Source organism: Hippoglossus stenolepis, chromosome 22, assembly GCF_022539355.2.
Source record: "Hippoglossus stenolepis isolate QCI-W04-F060 chromosome 22, HSTE1.2, whole genome shotgun sequence".
NCBI classification, from domain to species: Eukaryota; Metazoa; Chordata; class Actinopteri; order Pleuronectiformes; family Pleuronectidae; genus Hippoglossus; species Hippoglossus stenolepis.
This window is the reverse complement of record NC_061504.1, coordinates 3,108,083-3,121,021: the sequence shown is the minus strand read 5'-3', so window position 1 is coordinate 3,121,021 and position 12,939 is coordinate 3,108,083. Positions and strand designations below refer to the sequence as shown.

Genomic DNA, 12,939 nt, shown 5'->3' with positions numbered 1-12,939 from the left:
TTTCTTCCGCTTTTCCTTTGAGATACTTGGGAACAGATTTCACTTCAAACAGCAGAGACTCCCTAAATGGAGCCGATCCAATTTGTCTGCGCCTTTCTTTCTTTTCAGAGCAGCCCCCCCCTTCTCCCCAAAACCCTCCCAACAAAAGGCTGCTTGTCTGCTAGGAATTTTCCACATTCTTTGCAACGACAGACATTTTTCCCTTCGGCAAATTCCCCCTAATCACAGGATTTAGTTGGACCCTGATAGGTGCAATTCATAACTCCGGTGGGGCATTGGCTGGGGGTTGGGGGTGTTAGAGTCTGAGAATGGAGAGGGTTAGGGGTGTTGCACAGTGGACAACGTGGAAGAAGGGCAACTTCCATCGAGGAACATAGCAAAAATCATTTCAGGAAGATAATGAGGCCAGTGCTACTGTGGTTAGCTGCAGAGGACAGCGACTGGGTGGCCCAGTTCTTCTTCACAGTAGTGGTGCTTAGGTGTAGTTTCCACCGCACTGAATGTTTGCTCTTTTCTCCTGGATTGTTTTTCCTCTGTGTGCTCTCTGGGGTTAAGCAGCGTGTGAGTCAACATAAATCCCCCAAATTAACACATAACCTTTACATAACCTTTTGATATCAATACTAGAAACTTCAGAGGAAGACCTGAGTGTATGAACAAGTTGGGTGTCTGATCGGTTGACACTCAGACAACCACAGGCTCTGACGAGACTCCCAACAGAAGATGTGTGTCCATCAGTGAAGTGACCACCGAAGTTTTGGCACATAATAATTGTTGCTGCTTTCTTGAGGCCAACGTCATGAGTGACCACTCACGCACCAAAAATCTCTCAAGGTCGAAGTTGTTGTTGGACTCTCTGACAACATCTAAAACCCTGTTCCCTAGAACAGATTCAATTCAGTTTTATTCGTATAGCGCCAAATCACTACCTCAACTTTACATTGTGAGGTCGAGACCTTACAAAATTGTCGAGAAATCCAAAGGTTCCAACAATGAGCAAACACTTGGCGACTGTGGCCTCTCTCTGGAGATGGGGGGTGAGTTCAGTGTGTAAAAGTAGGCAGATGTTGAACTTCTCTCTCAGCCTCTACATTTTCACTACCTCCATCACAACACGACCAATGCCTTTGTCTGAAGGTGTGTGCTGTTTTCCCTGTTTGTATGAATGGGTCAAAGTACGTCAGCTACCGCCACCTCCTCAATGCTGTTTCAATCAGGGGTAGAAGAAGACTTGATGGGCCAATGACCCTCTTTGAAGAATAAGAAAGAGAAAGAGAGAACTAGAGAAATAGAACGCATGCACATGTGAGGAGTGAAGGAGTGGGTGTATGTGTGCGAGAAGGAAGGAGACAACTTATGATCCGTATGATTGTGGTGCAAAAACTCCCATAGGTTTGGCTGGAGGCCAAGGTTCTTTCTGTGGGGAGGATACATTTGCTCAGTGAATGTCGTGGCCCTTTAGAATTTAGATATTATGTGTAAAAAAAGTTGAAGTTAGAGTCGGTCTTACGCGGTCTTCAGAATTCAACACACATTTCATGTGTTTAGTTTGTGTCAGTAGTGAATGTCCCTCTCTAAAAAGTAATCACTTTACTTTACTCTTTACTATGATCGTCACTTTTATTCAGTGACTCTTCACTTATTAATCCTTAAAAATGAATCACATTGTTTTTCTGATTAGTCATTACAAAGAATTATTATTTTTTCTTGTTATAATCAGTAATTAGTTGCTCTTTATTTGTTAAACCTTTAAAATGTAATCACATTGTTAATTCTTCAGTAAGAAGAACTTAACTTTAATCAATAATCAGTTGCTCTTTGTACATTACTCCTTTAATAATAGATCACAATACTTTATATTACACAGTATGAAGACTCTTACTTGTTCCCTCTGCCCCCCTTTGACAATGTATAACCCTGCTCCTTTTTTGCACAGCTCCTTTTATAATAATCAATACATTCAATTATTGGTCCATGTGGTTGGCCTTACTAACAATTAGTTCTAAATAGTGTAATTTAAATATAAATGTTTCTAATCCTTTCATAGGTTGGTGCTATAAATGTATCAGTTATGTAATTATAATTGCCGTGATATTATTAACCAATTAAAAATGATTCTTTTGGCACAATGTAGCCGCCATTAAAAATTCAATCATCCTGGTTTTCGCAGACTAACAGTTCACTGCAGCAGAAGCTGAATTCCCAGATGTTTTTACAAACCTTGTGTTTACCCACCTAAGTGCTCTATAAGGCAAAGTTGTTACATTTTAACAATTTCAGTGTTAAAAGCATTCCATGGTTTTAACTGCCTCGTCCTCTACACGGCATTTCATCTGCAGCCAGGCGTTCCTTCCCCGCAGCCCTGTGTTTGTGGATGGGAGGTTGAACTTAGTGGGTCAAATGATCCGTTTGGCTTCAAAGGAGGTCCAAAGGTTGGCCGGCCCGCTAACGGTTAACCAGAGCAAACAGCAGCAGCGCCTATTTTATGGGCTAATTAATGCTCAGACTGCAAGGACAGCAGAGCAGGGACACTTACATATGTTTGCTGCACATAGTCTACACAGTCAGGTGCACGTGTGGATTGATCAAATACTTTGTCTTTGTTATACATGCAATGGAAGGTGTCGACACAGCAACATGAGCATTTGAAAAATAGAATACAATAGAATAGAATAAACAACATGCACATTGACATTGTAATGACAAGTACTTTGGAGATGTGAGGTTTGCAAACATTGTCTACATCCGGAAGCGACTTAAAAGAGCAGATACTGCACAGATAAGCTGATAGCACAGACAACAAGAATGGACCGTAAACCCTCTATGTAGTTATGAGTGTGCAAGGGAATAAAAGTTGAAGTTGAAGTGTGAAAATACACTTAAGATCATGTTTATGTGCTTTGAGTGTGAATTAAACATGAGCCATTACAAGGCCTGTGTAGACAGCAGGGTTGTTTAAAACAGGAATCTGTTCCGTCAGAAGAGCTTGACACTTGAGACTTGGCTGAAACGCCTCCTGTGCAGACTGTCGTCCACAGCACTTAGTTCATTTGTTTATTTGACTTTGTTGCCTTTTAGTTCTGGTCCGGTTTTCGACTGACTTTTTACAAACAAACCACAAGGAGTAAACACAAAGTTACACCGACTGACAGGTTACTGGACAGCTTTGGTGGAATCAACCTACATCCTGGAGAACCATCATCCGAACCCAAATCAAATTCTAGTCCCTGACATCAGGTCCCTGAGACCCAAACAGTCTTGGTCTGTTTCCTTGGTCGGCACTACAAGTTTAAGGCTTAGTCACCAGCCTTGACGAAACTAAGTCTTTTAGTTTTTCGTTATTGGCTGCACAGTGGAGTAGTTTCTATCACAACATATAAACCATAGTTGTGACTGTACAACTAACGGGAAATCAGAATCATTTTATTATCTCAAATAATGTATTTGCTGCATTCAAAGTCATAATTTTAGCAAAATCTGAAATAAAATGATGCAGTCATGATAAACCAGATGTGAATGGAGAAAAAGGAAGGAGCCAAATCAGCAGCTGCAGCGGAGGAGAAGCTTCTGGTGAGTCTGCAGCTGCTGGAAGGTTAAATGTTTACTTTCACTCACTGAAAAAGGCCGAGCAGTTGCACAACTGATTTGATGCACCACCAAATCACACACATCCACAATATTGTGTGATCAACATGCATGGTCCGGCTAAATGCTAAATGATAAATGCTCGTGGTTGGTTGTAATATGTTCATTCAGGAAGTTCTATCGTCATTAATGTCTGAACGACCTTTGTGTTGTTTTTGAAAACCCCACTTGTGACTGCAGAGCAGTCATTCACCTCAGGAACCTGAAACTTGAACTTTGAGGAGTGACGCGAGCGAGAGGCTGAATGGACTGGTTATATTTCACATTGAGAATGAACAAACAGATAAGTTGAACCTAGGAACTTGTGGTGCATGAAACTCATAGGATGATGTAACTTGCTAATTGTTTTAATCATTGCATTTTCTATCAACATAAGCTTGTGTGTGTGCAGAAAAAGTGGCAGGTTATTTGATTTATGCAACTTAATATTGCTTCATAAACTTTGTTATTTATTGTCAGTAATTTTTGTGTAATACTTCCAGGTGTCCTTCAAGTCTAGGCTCTACTAAGAAAGGTGATTGCACGCATAGACTGCCTGTCCATAGAATAATAAAATATACTGTAGTCGAACAGCTTCAACAAGAACTCAAAATCTCGGTGGATAAAATGATCACTTTAGTGAAAATGCCACCATGTCAAATAATATGTTAACCATCTAACAAAATGACTGGTTTGCCAGCGTTGTGGAATACCGCCACACATTTGAGGAGGATGTTAAACAGTGGTTGGGTGAACAAGAGGAATTGCTCAACAACGACAATCAGTTCAAGCTTGTGCTGCTGCAGTGAATGAAGATTTACATTCAGCAGATAAACCTCAAGCACCAACGCAGACTGCTTCCATAGTCATGACAGATGACGTGCAAGATGTTGAGAAATCAAAATAAATTTGTCAAACGTGGAAAACATGGCAACCTGATCACAAAACTCTGTCAGGGAGAAAGTCTGCTGCCTCTAGTACTTCCGCTCATTTTAAATCCGAGGCTGACCATTGATGGCGAGGCACAAATCAACGAAACTTGACCCGAAAAAGAAGAGAACAGAACTTCCCAAGGCTTAAATACGCAAGTGGGCAGGGGGAACATTCCAAGACAAAGGGGTGTTTGGGTATAGCCTCATTTGAAACATGATTTTTTTGCCTGAGATTGATGCAAAGATGTAGCTGTGGGTAGGGATGGATGTTTCAAAGTTAACGAAACTATGGACCATGTGAAATCACAAGCAAATGACCAGGAATTATTATTATTATAAAGATCTCTTAATGCTCAGCTCCTAAAGGGCTTGGATCTGACCAGTTCATCGTTTGGTCTGATTAACTGGTAAGATCTGGAAAGTGGTGAAACTACTCCATTTCACCAGATGGGGCCACCAATGGAAGATGCTGATTGTTTTAGGATTTGAAGTGAGGAGCAGAGGAAGTGAAGTGGTGAGGTACAGGGTCTTCTTTTGACCCGCCTGCCCATTCGAGCAGTCCACAGTGAAGTGGCACTTTCAGGAAACGTGGTAAAGTCCTGGGTCTTTGAATGTGCACTTGTACGAAGAGGGCCTTCACACAGTTCTTTGTGATGTGGAAGACATCAACAGCCGTCCAATTACAAAAGCATCCATGGATCCTATTGACCAAGTTGTTTGTTCATCCAGTACTTTTAAATCCATTACTTTTGAATTGTGGATTGTACTGGTCTATGGGAAGCTGTGATGACACCACTGCAGCATATGACTAGTTTGGGGAACGCATAAAGTAAGCCAGTCACCTGCAGCCACAGTGGAACGTGTTGTGGACAGCTACTGTGGTGACGGAGAGGGAGCAGGGTGAGGGGGCCCACCTCCCGTGATGGGTGGGGCTTTTGTGAATGGTGGTCTGTACAAGGTGCTCAGCGGAGCGGAGGCAATTTTCTCTCTTTAATCAGAGGAAGACTTCTGGAAGGAGGCTGCTGTGTGGTAGCAGAGCTGAGAGCCTGCAGCGCTGCATTCTTGGAGCCACGGAGGGATTGGCTTTCAGCTGGCTTCCACCGTAGTGCTCCCAATTTTGTTTTATATATTGAAGTGGTTGAAGCTGCCCACACTAGAACCAGCAACATCAAAGATCTGCCAGAAACTCTGAAAGACAACGCTTTTCCTTTTGTGTAGCAGACGAAGAGGGGTCCGGGCTGGTGGGATGGGAGGTTTACTAGCAGGAGTGGCTTCTGTACGTAAAGAGTAGGTTTCACTGTTATTTTGGAAAACTTGGTCCCAGATGCACCGCAACTGCAGCTGTAGATTTTATTACTTACAGACTGCAAACATTGATGACTCTTCACCCTTTGTCTTCGTGGTCATTCGGTTTGACTCTTCAAAGCACATCGTACACCTGTTGTTACTTTGGAAGTATTGACTTAAACACCTACGTACTTACTTTGTAGCCAGCACTGTCTGGGTCAGACTGCTGTCTCATTTTTGTTTTGTTATATTGCATAATGTGTCAAAAAGGGATTGTTCACTGGTGCTGGTACTTAGGTGACCATGATATTAATAATAAAGCAAAATTTAGGTTCATTGTTAATGGTTTATTGGAAATTGGGGAGATACAACATCAGATATTGAGGACAACCCAAAGGACTTCTTTTCATCGTGGGATTTAGTGTAAACCAACCTTATTCAGTGTAGGTAGAAGAGAGGGTCATCAATGGCCATTATCTTGTATTTGTATTGGTTCTTATCTAAAAATTTCGATCTGTACTATTTATTTCACAAATAGAATCTACGTACACTTTTTCTCAAATCTGAGACTTCATTCCCCAACTCGAGTACACTGTGTACACAGTATACTCTCTGGTGTAGTGTATTAATTCCAACAAGGTAATGACTTCCCGAATCCAACATTGCCATTATGCACTCAACAGAAACAATGATTAAAACGTGCCAGGCAGCATTGGCAACAAGTACGTCACTCTTGGCACGGACGACATGTTCTCATTCCTTTGCCTCCATTTACACAAACTTGGTGGTGACTCCCCTTCCACTATTTGGTCAGAAATGCAACTGTGGAGGGGGAGAAGGGTCCATTGTTGTGCTCTGCATATTGCCACACACTGTGAACACACTAATGCAATAGGGAAATATGCAAGGGATTCCCCCAACTGCTTAAGCATTGAAGCTCATATCCATCCATAAAAATAATAGAAACTGATATCAAGTTAGGACTGATTGAAATGAATGTTCTGTGTTTGATTGGGACATAACTTTGATTATTGATGATTGCTTTGATGTAAATTATATATGAATATGTGTGTGTATACAGGAGTACTTCGGAATAAATACTTCTAGGAATAAGTGCACAGGCATCAAATTTCCCAACAACAAATGAGGAGTGCCCACTGTGTTTTTTTCTTGGGGGGGTTTAAAAGCGATGCAGTGACTGACAGTGCTCAGAGGGTCCGAAGCGTCTTGTCCGTGTGCACGATTTTCCAAGTCTTTCCTTCACCGCTGCTTGCATTCCTAATGCAGGGCCCATCCGGTGTTGACATGGACTCCATTACTGTGTTTGAGCCTTCTGACATTCCAGCCAGAGCTGGCAAAGAAAACACCAGCTGTTTGAACTGATCTGGTGGGCGTGGGGGATTAGGGACATGGAACTCTCTTCTTAAGGCCAGCAGCTGGTTGGGCTTACAAGCACCAGGGACTCCAAATTTTCCCTATTACATTCTCGGAGCTGCTGGAGTGCTCAGCTGTTCAGCTCCGGTCCAGAGCTACTTCCTGTGCGTGCTGTCAAAGGCCAAAAGGGAAATAGGACCTCAGTCAAATACAAATCCAGGTTGTATCGACATGTTGTTCTACATCGATGGTGGATCTAAAAGATTTGAACGTAAAAGTATTGTGCAAATATTAGTTACATAACTTTTATAGGATTTATAAATTATATTTGTGCACAACTAAATTAAATGTACCTTTGTAGGTTTATTTGCACAAATTCACACTCGAGTACATGGTTAGTATTGTGAGTACAAATCCTCATTTGCGCATTTGTGGATCTTGTGCATTTGCCAGTTAGGGTTGGGTGGGGGAACTGGGTGAATCACCACTGTGCCAGTGAAGGAGGAGGGCTCTAGTAGGTGCCGGCCAAATCAAATGGTAAAATGACTTTCTAGGAGTTTCTATTTCGAGCTTTTCCGACCATTCTCAGTTTGCGTTCTCATATACAGGCCCTGTATCCAACTCAATACCAATGGGAGTCTATCACAAATTTGCAGTATTTATTTTGAATGTGATATTGTAATCTTTCAGTGACCGTCACGAGATCAGGCAGCATGTGACTTTATCAGTGTAACCTTATCAATTTGTCATAGCTAAATATTGAGCGTGACTTTGAAGCTTGATCGCTTAAAGTCTATGACCTACAGGAAAAGTAGTGTTTACTAAACTAAAGTTCAACATACACTACATGTACATGCCCAAATTTTCCACTCATGATACGTGAACATGACTAACATGTTGTACCATGGACCTCACTGAAAGTACACAAAGTACACGGACAAGACATTGCTTTGCAGAGATGCTTTACTTTTGGCAAAATTGTGTTATAATACCGTAATCAAACACCTTTGCAAACACTTCTGCTGATGCTGCAGGTCAGGAGGTCACATGATGTCACTATATAAGCTTATTCCATCTAAACCGGGCAAATATTCCATTGTTCACATATCATTACAACACATCTCATTTATTAGTCACCATGAAAACATGAAGCATTAGTACGCACAAGGCCTTATAGTATTATTGTATTTTATTATTATTATTATCCAATTAATTATACATAGTTTTTTTTTATAGCAGACCTATAAACACTGTGCATTCTACATTGTGTGTATGATGCTATTTTGGTGCTGGCTTTCTTTTCTCTTACCAGCCAGGCCTAAATTCTCAGGACGTTCTTTTTGAGCCACTGTGTGACATTTTCTGTGAAATAAAACATTTGATGCTGGAGCTTATTCTTGCCCTTGATGACAGAAAGTGGAGAAACATCACTAACCTTGAACCATCTGCTCTCTTACAGCCACAGCAAGTCGTCCAGAAAAAGCCTGCTCAGGTAAGACACCCTATGGGTTGTGCATGGACAACTACACACAAATGCAACACACACACACATACAGGATGAATTACATGTTGCTCTGTGTTATTCTTTATTTCGATATTTTTGATGTTTTTACTTTAAATGTATGGTGTTTGCTAAAGGTTATAGGCCATATACTGATAAAGATGTCTTAGCTTTTTGCTGTGGATGTGTTTTGTGTTACGCTGGGAACCTAGGAAAAACCTCCTCCAAAATCTCACACAGGCACACACACACACACACACACACACACTAGAATCTTGTCATGTTTCACCACTATCGGCAGAATGACACGAGCATTGCCTGTCAGTGCGTTCTCGGTCCATAACAAAGGACATTTGTCACATTTGGACATTTGATTTATGATCTACAGAGTTATTGTTAAGGTTTGGTTAGGTTTAGATGTGAAACCAACTTGATTTATATTAAGGAAAGTATGAAGTTGGCAAACTGACAGTGGGAAACAGTAAAAAAAATACCCAGCAGGCTCCTGTGTCAAAGTAAAGTTCCATGCTTTGTTGACCACCGTGCTAAGCTCTTCCCTTTAAAAGAGGTTTTACAGCTTTGCTCCTGACACACGAGTCACAACTGACTCGACCACCACAGGTCCTTATTTTACCGCTTCTTTTTTCCCTTTATAAGTGGGTCTCACATTTCGGTCTCTATTGTGTTTTTCGTTCTGGCTTTGTTGTAGGTTTAGACGATGGAATGATGCTTCTCGGGAACATCCGTGTGCATGGCTGCTGAAGCGGCACCACACTAGTGCTGTCACTGGTACTCACGAAAACTTCAGGCCCGATGAGAACTGTGGCAAAAGTCACGTCTTGTAAATACAGGAGGGGTGAAACGTGACGTGAGTTATCTCTGGTGCTCTCGGTGAGAAATTCCGAGGCCGGCTGGAGTTCTTCCACGTCTGCGCGTTCACATGGAGCAGATAATTAGATGTCGTTTTGTGTCACTGGTGCGAGCGCCCACATCAGAGGGCCCGCGAAAGCAGATTGGTAATAAGTGAGTGAAACATGACACAGGGCCCTCCACCCCCCCCCACCACCACCCAGCATTCTCTCACACTCCAGGAATCCACCAGCGAAAGGAGGGGGGCTGGCGGGCCACCTCTTGGTGTGAATGCATAACTCGCCTCTGATTTGTGGCTGTGTGGGAACAGTGCTGAGGTAGTTGGGAGGTGCTGTGAGGCCCTGGGAGCTGCAAGCCATAAAAATGTCATTTAGCTCTCTCCGGCTTTGATAGGCTGCTTTATATCGGCCCCAGCAGCAGCAGCAGCACCACCACCACCACCCCGCACTAAACCTCAAACCACTCTCATTCCAGTGCACAGTGGGGTTAATGCATGACCCCCGCCGGAAACTACAACCTTGCACATGCACACAGCCCAGTCTCCTAATGAAGTTACAACTACTGCTGTAGCTATCAGAGCACTTGTTCTTTTCTGCTTAAAAATACTGTGCTAATGAACAAAGTGATTGGCAGAAGTGAGCGTTAAGAACCTGGAGTGTTCACCACATGTTGTTTAAAAGGTCACAATCAGCACTGACATGCACCACAGCAGTGTCTTTTATAGTTTAGTATATGTGTACTTGAGAGATGGTGCCACAGTTAAAAAGAATGACCTAAAAACTATGCATACTTCCTTAATGTCGATGGTCAGAAACAGTCACGAAGCCCCTGATATGAACCTAATGTTGTCAGTCTAATCCACAGTCATTTCTTCAGTGCACACAAAGGAACTTATAAAATCACAATTGTCAGCAAAAAATTGATATAGACAAAATGAAGAGAACAGCATAAAGCCCTCCCCTTTTGTTTCCACCCTCATTTCTGCTCCGCTCATCCCAGAGTGGCACAGTGGTCACTCTTTGGCTGGCAGAGCCATCAGGACCCACTCAGTAGAGATGCTCCCCAGTGCTCATAAGAGGAAAGAGGTGTGCTTCTCCAGCATTGGAGGAGATAATAATAGTGTCTTTATTCAACAGAACCATGTCCATTTAAATCTTCTGGTGTTTTTCAGCATAAAGCCATTCACAGAGCATGTAAAACAACAGTGAGCGCCCTCTCTCTTTATAAAGTAAAGGTTTGATCCCAAAGATCAATGCCAGGAACTGATCACAGATCTATTTGTGTGCAAATTCATTTATTTAGATCAGCACTAAATTGCTCACACTCAGTAGAAAGTAAATATCAGTAAATATCAGCCTCCTGAACATTTTAAAATCAAGGTCCATTAATTATTCTTGGAGAAATCAGTGAAAAGTAATCAGTAATAAGTCTGCACCAAACATTAATTGTTTCTTCCTTGACCCACACCCCATCCTTCCATTTGGTGGAATTTGACTATTAAAACATGAGGTTTGATGTGCGGTAGTTGTTCTGTTTGTATAGGGACTGACAGGACTTTGAATTACTTTATTTAAACTGTGATCTATGCAAAGCTCTAGTGGAGTCCCAGAATAAAAGAATAGAGCAGGAAATTAGCATAAAAGTTCCCCTCCATGGAGGATGAAAAGCAACTTTTTGCTGCCTCCCTGTTAGAAACCTTACTTAATATTCAACAACTCTTGTGGAACACAATGGGGTCCAAAAAGCCACATTTCCATACATTTCTGCTAATACACCAAGATAAGAAGTCAATGCCCTAACACGGCTGTACTGTCAGAACACCTAACCCGAGTCTTCAAGGAGTCAGCGCTCAGCACTCACTCAAACCGTTCAACACTTCAAGATGATGGTGCTGTAAGACAGCTAAATGGCATGTGACAGCTGTGGGGAATACTATAGCTGTGTCTCAATTCAGGATTTGCATTCTTTGGAGGCTGCATTTGAAGACAGACAGTGGGACACTGCAACAAGGCTTCCCCAATTTCAAAAGCTCCGACAAATGTGGAGGACAAATGCTTCCTTTGATCCCACAGAAACAGTCTATACAATGGACGGATCCTTCTTCGACCACCCTATCCCACGATTCATTGCGCCTGGTTTCAAAGATGTAATCGCCGGCAAGACGAGATGTCCGATGAAGGCATCAACTCAACCGAACAGCCAACCTCTTCCATTCTTTATGTAAAAATACAAGGGGCATCAAAACGTTCTAGTCGTGTCCATACAGCTCTGTTGCTAGGCGACATTACCTAGGTTGGGACATGCTGTTGACGGTGATCATGGAGATCCTCTATAGATCAGACTGTCTCACTTCATTTCAGCCTTTGCGGTCTAAGCAGCGCACAAAGACCACGTCCTTCGTGGACCACGTAGACCACGGCCCCTGAATTAGGACACAGCTTATATCAGTCATCAGGAAAGGGGTCAAAGTCATCGACCAGAAATCAGTGAATTGCTAGAGAATGACGAAGGAGGCCATTTGTATTCAATGCTTAAGTAAAGGTTGCAGCCCTGAGTGGGTACAGAGGGAATGGAAATATGCAAATAGAGGCAAAGTGATGCCAATTGGCTCCAGGCGACAGGAGTCGAGTCTATGTGAGTCTACTTAATGAGATCAGAGAGAAAGGAGAGTCAACAGAGAGATACAGGAGTCAAAAACCTTGTTTGGAGGAGGTCGGGGCTGGATTGGTCAAGAACGTGTGAATGTGTGATCTACCAAGAGTCCAAGTTGTTTATGACAGGCTGTTCCTGTTCTTAGTCGTCGTCGTATTAGGTGTGTGCACCTCTTGCCTTTTCACCCTTCTCACCCTCAAGTGCCACCTGCAACAAGTATCAACACTTTTGTCTATGACCTTGTGTAAACTCTTTTGTAACAATGATGGTTAAAGGTCTTGCTTTTTCCACTGACAAACAACAAACTTAAAAGAGGAGCTCCAGAGACGATTGAGTCGGAAACATCTCGATGATGCTCTGACGGATCATTCTGGTAGTAGACACCCTCGCTATAGGTTGAATAAATTGGTGTTTTATCCACGGGCATCTCCCACCCCCAACCACCTCCACCTTTTCCCCCCCCTGCTCTCATTTGCCCTCGTCACACATGGTAGCATTTAGCGGAGCACTCAAGGCTGCAGTGTGTGAGCACTAATGAATGGAGTTGGAGCTGCAGGATGCAGACAGGCTTCGGCAGCGGGCGTCTGCTGAATGGGTGCACCGCCACGGTCTGGGAAAGGAAGTGGGTTATAAATTGTATCAGTTAGCCTCCCCATCATAAAATGAAGCCATGTGGAAAATGAAATCCATTTCGTCAGT

At 42.6% G+C, this 12,939-nt stretch overlaps 1 protein-coding gene across 2 annotated transcripts in view; it reads left to right on the top strand.

Annotated features, from left to right (window-relative positions):
- hmga2 (high mobility group AT-hook 2) overlaps window positions 1–12,939 on the top strand; it is a 38,349-nt gene that overhangs the window by 18,423 nt on the left and 6,987 nt on the right. Inside the window, exon 4 of one of the 2 annotated variants that reach the window (XM_035147496.2) lies at window positions 8,677–8,709. In XM_035147496.2, the coding sequence (XP_035003387.1) occupies window positions 8,677–8,709 (33 nt within the window). Of the gene's footprint in view, window positions 1–8,676; window positions 8,779–12,939 lie in introns of those variants that run through there. The other variant, XM_035147495.2, reaches the window with a different exon arrangement.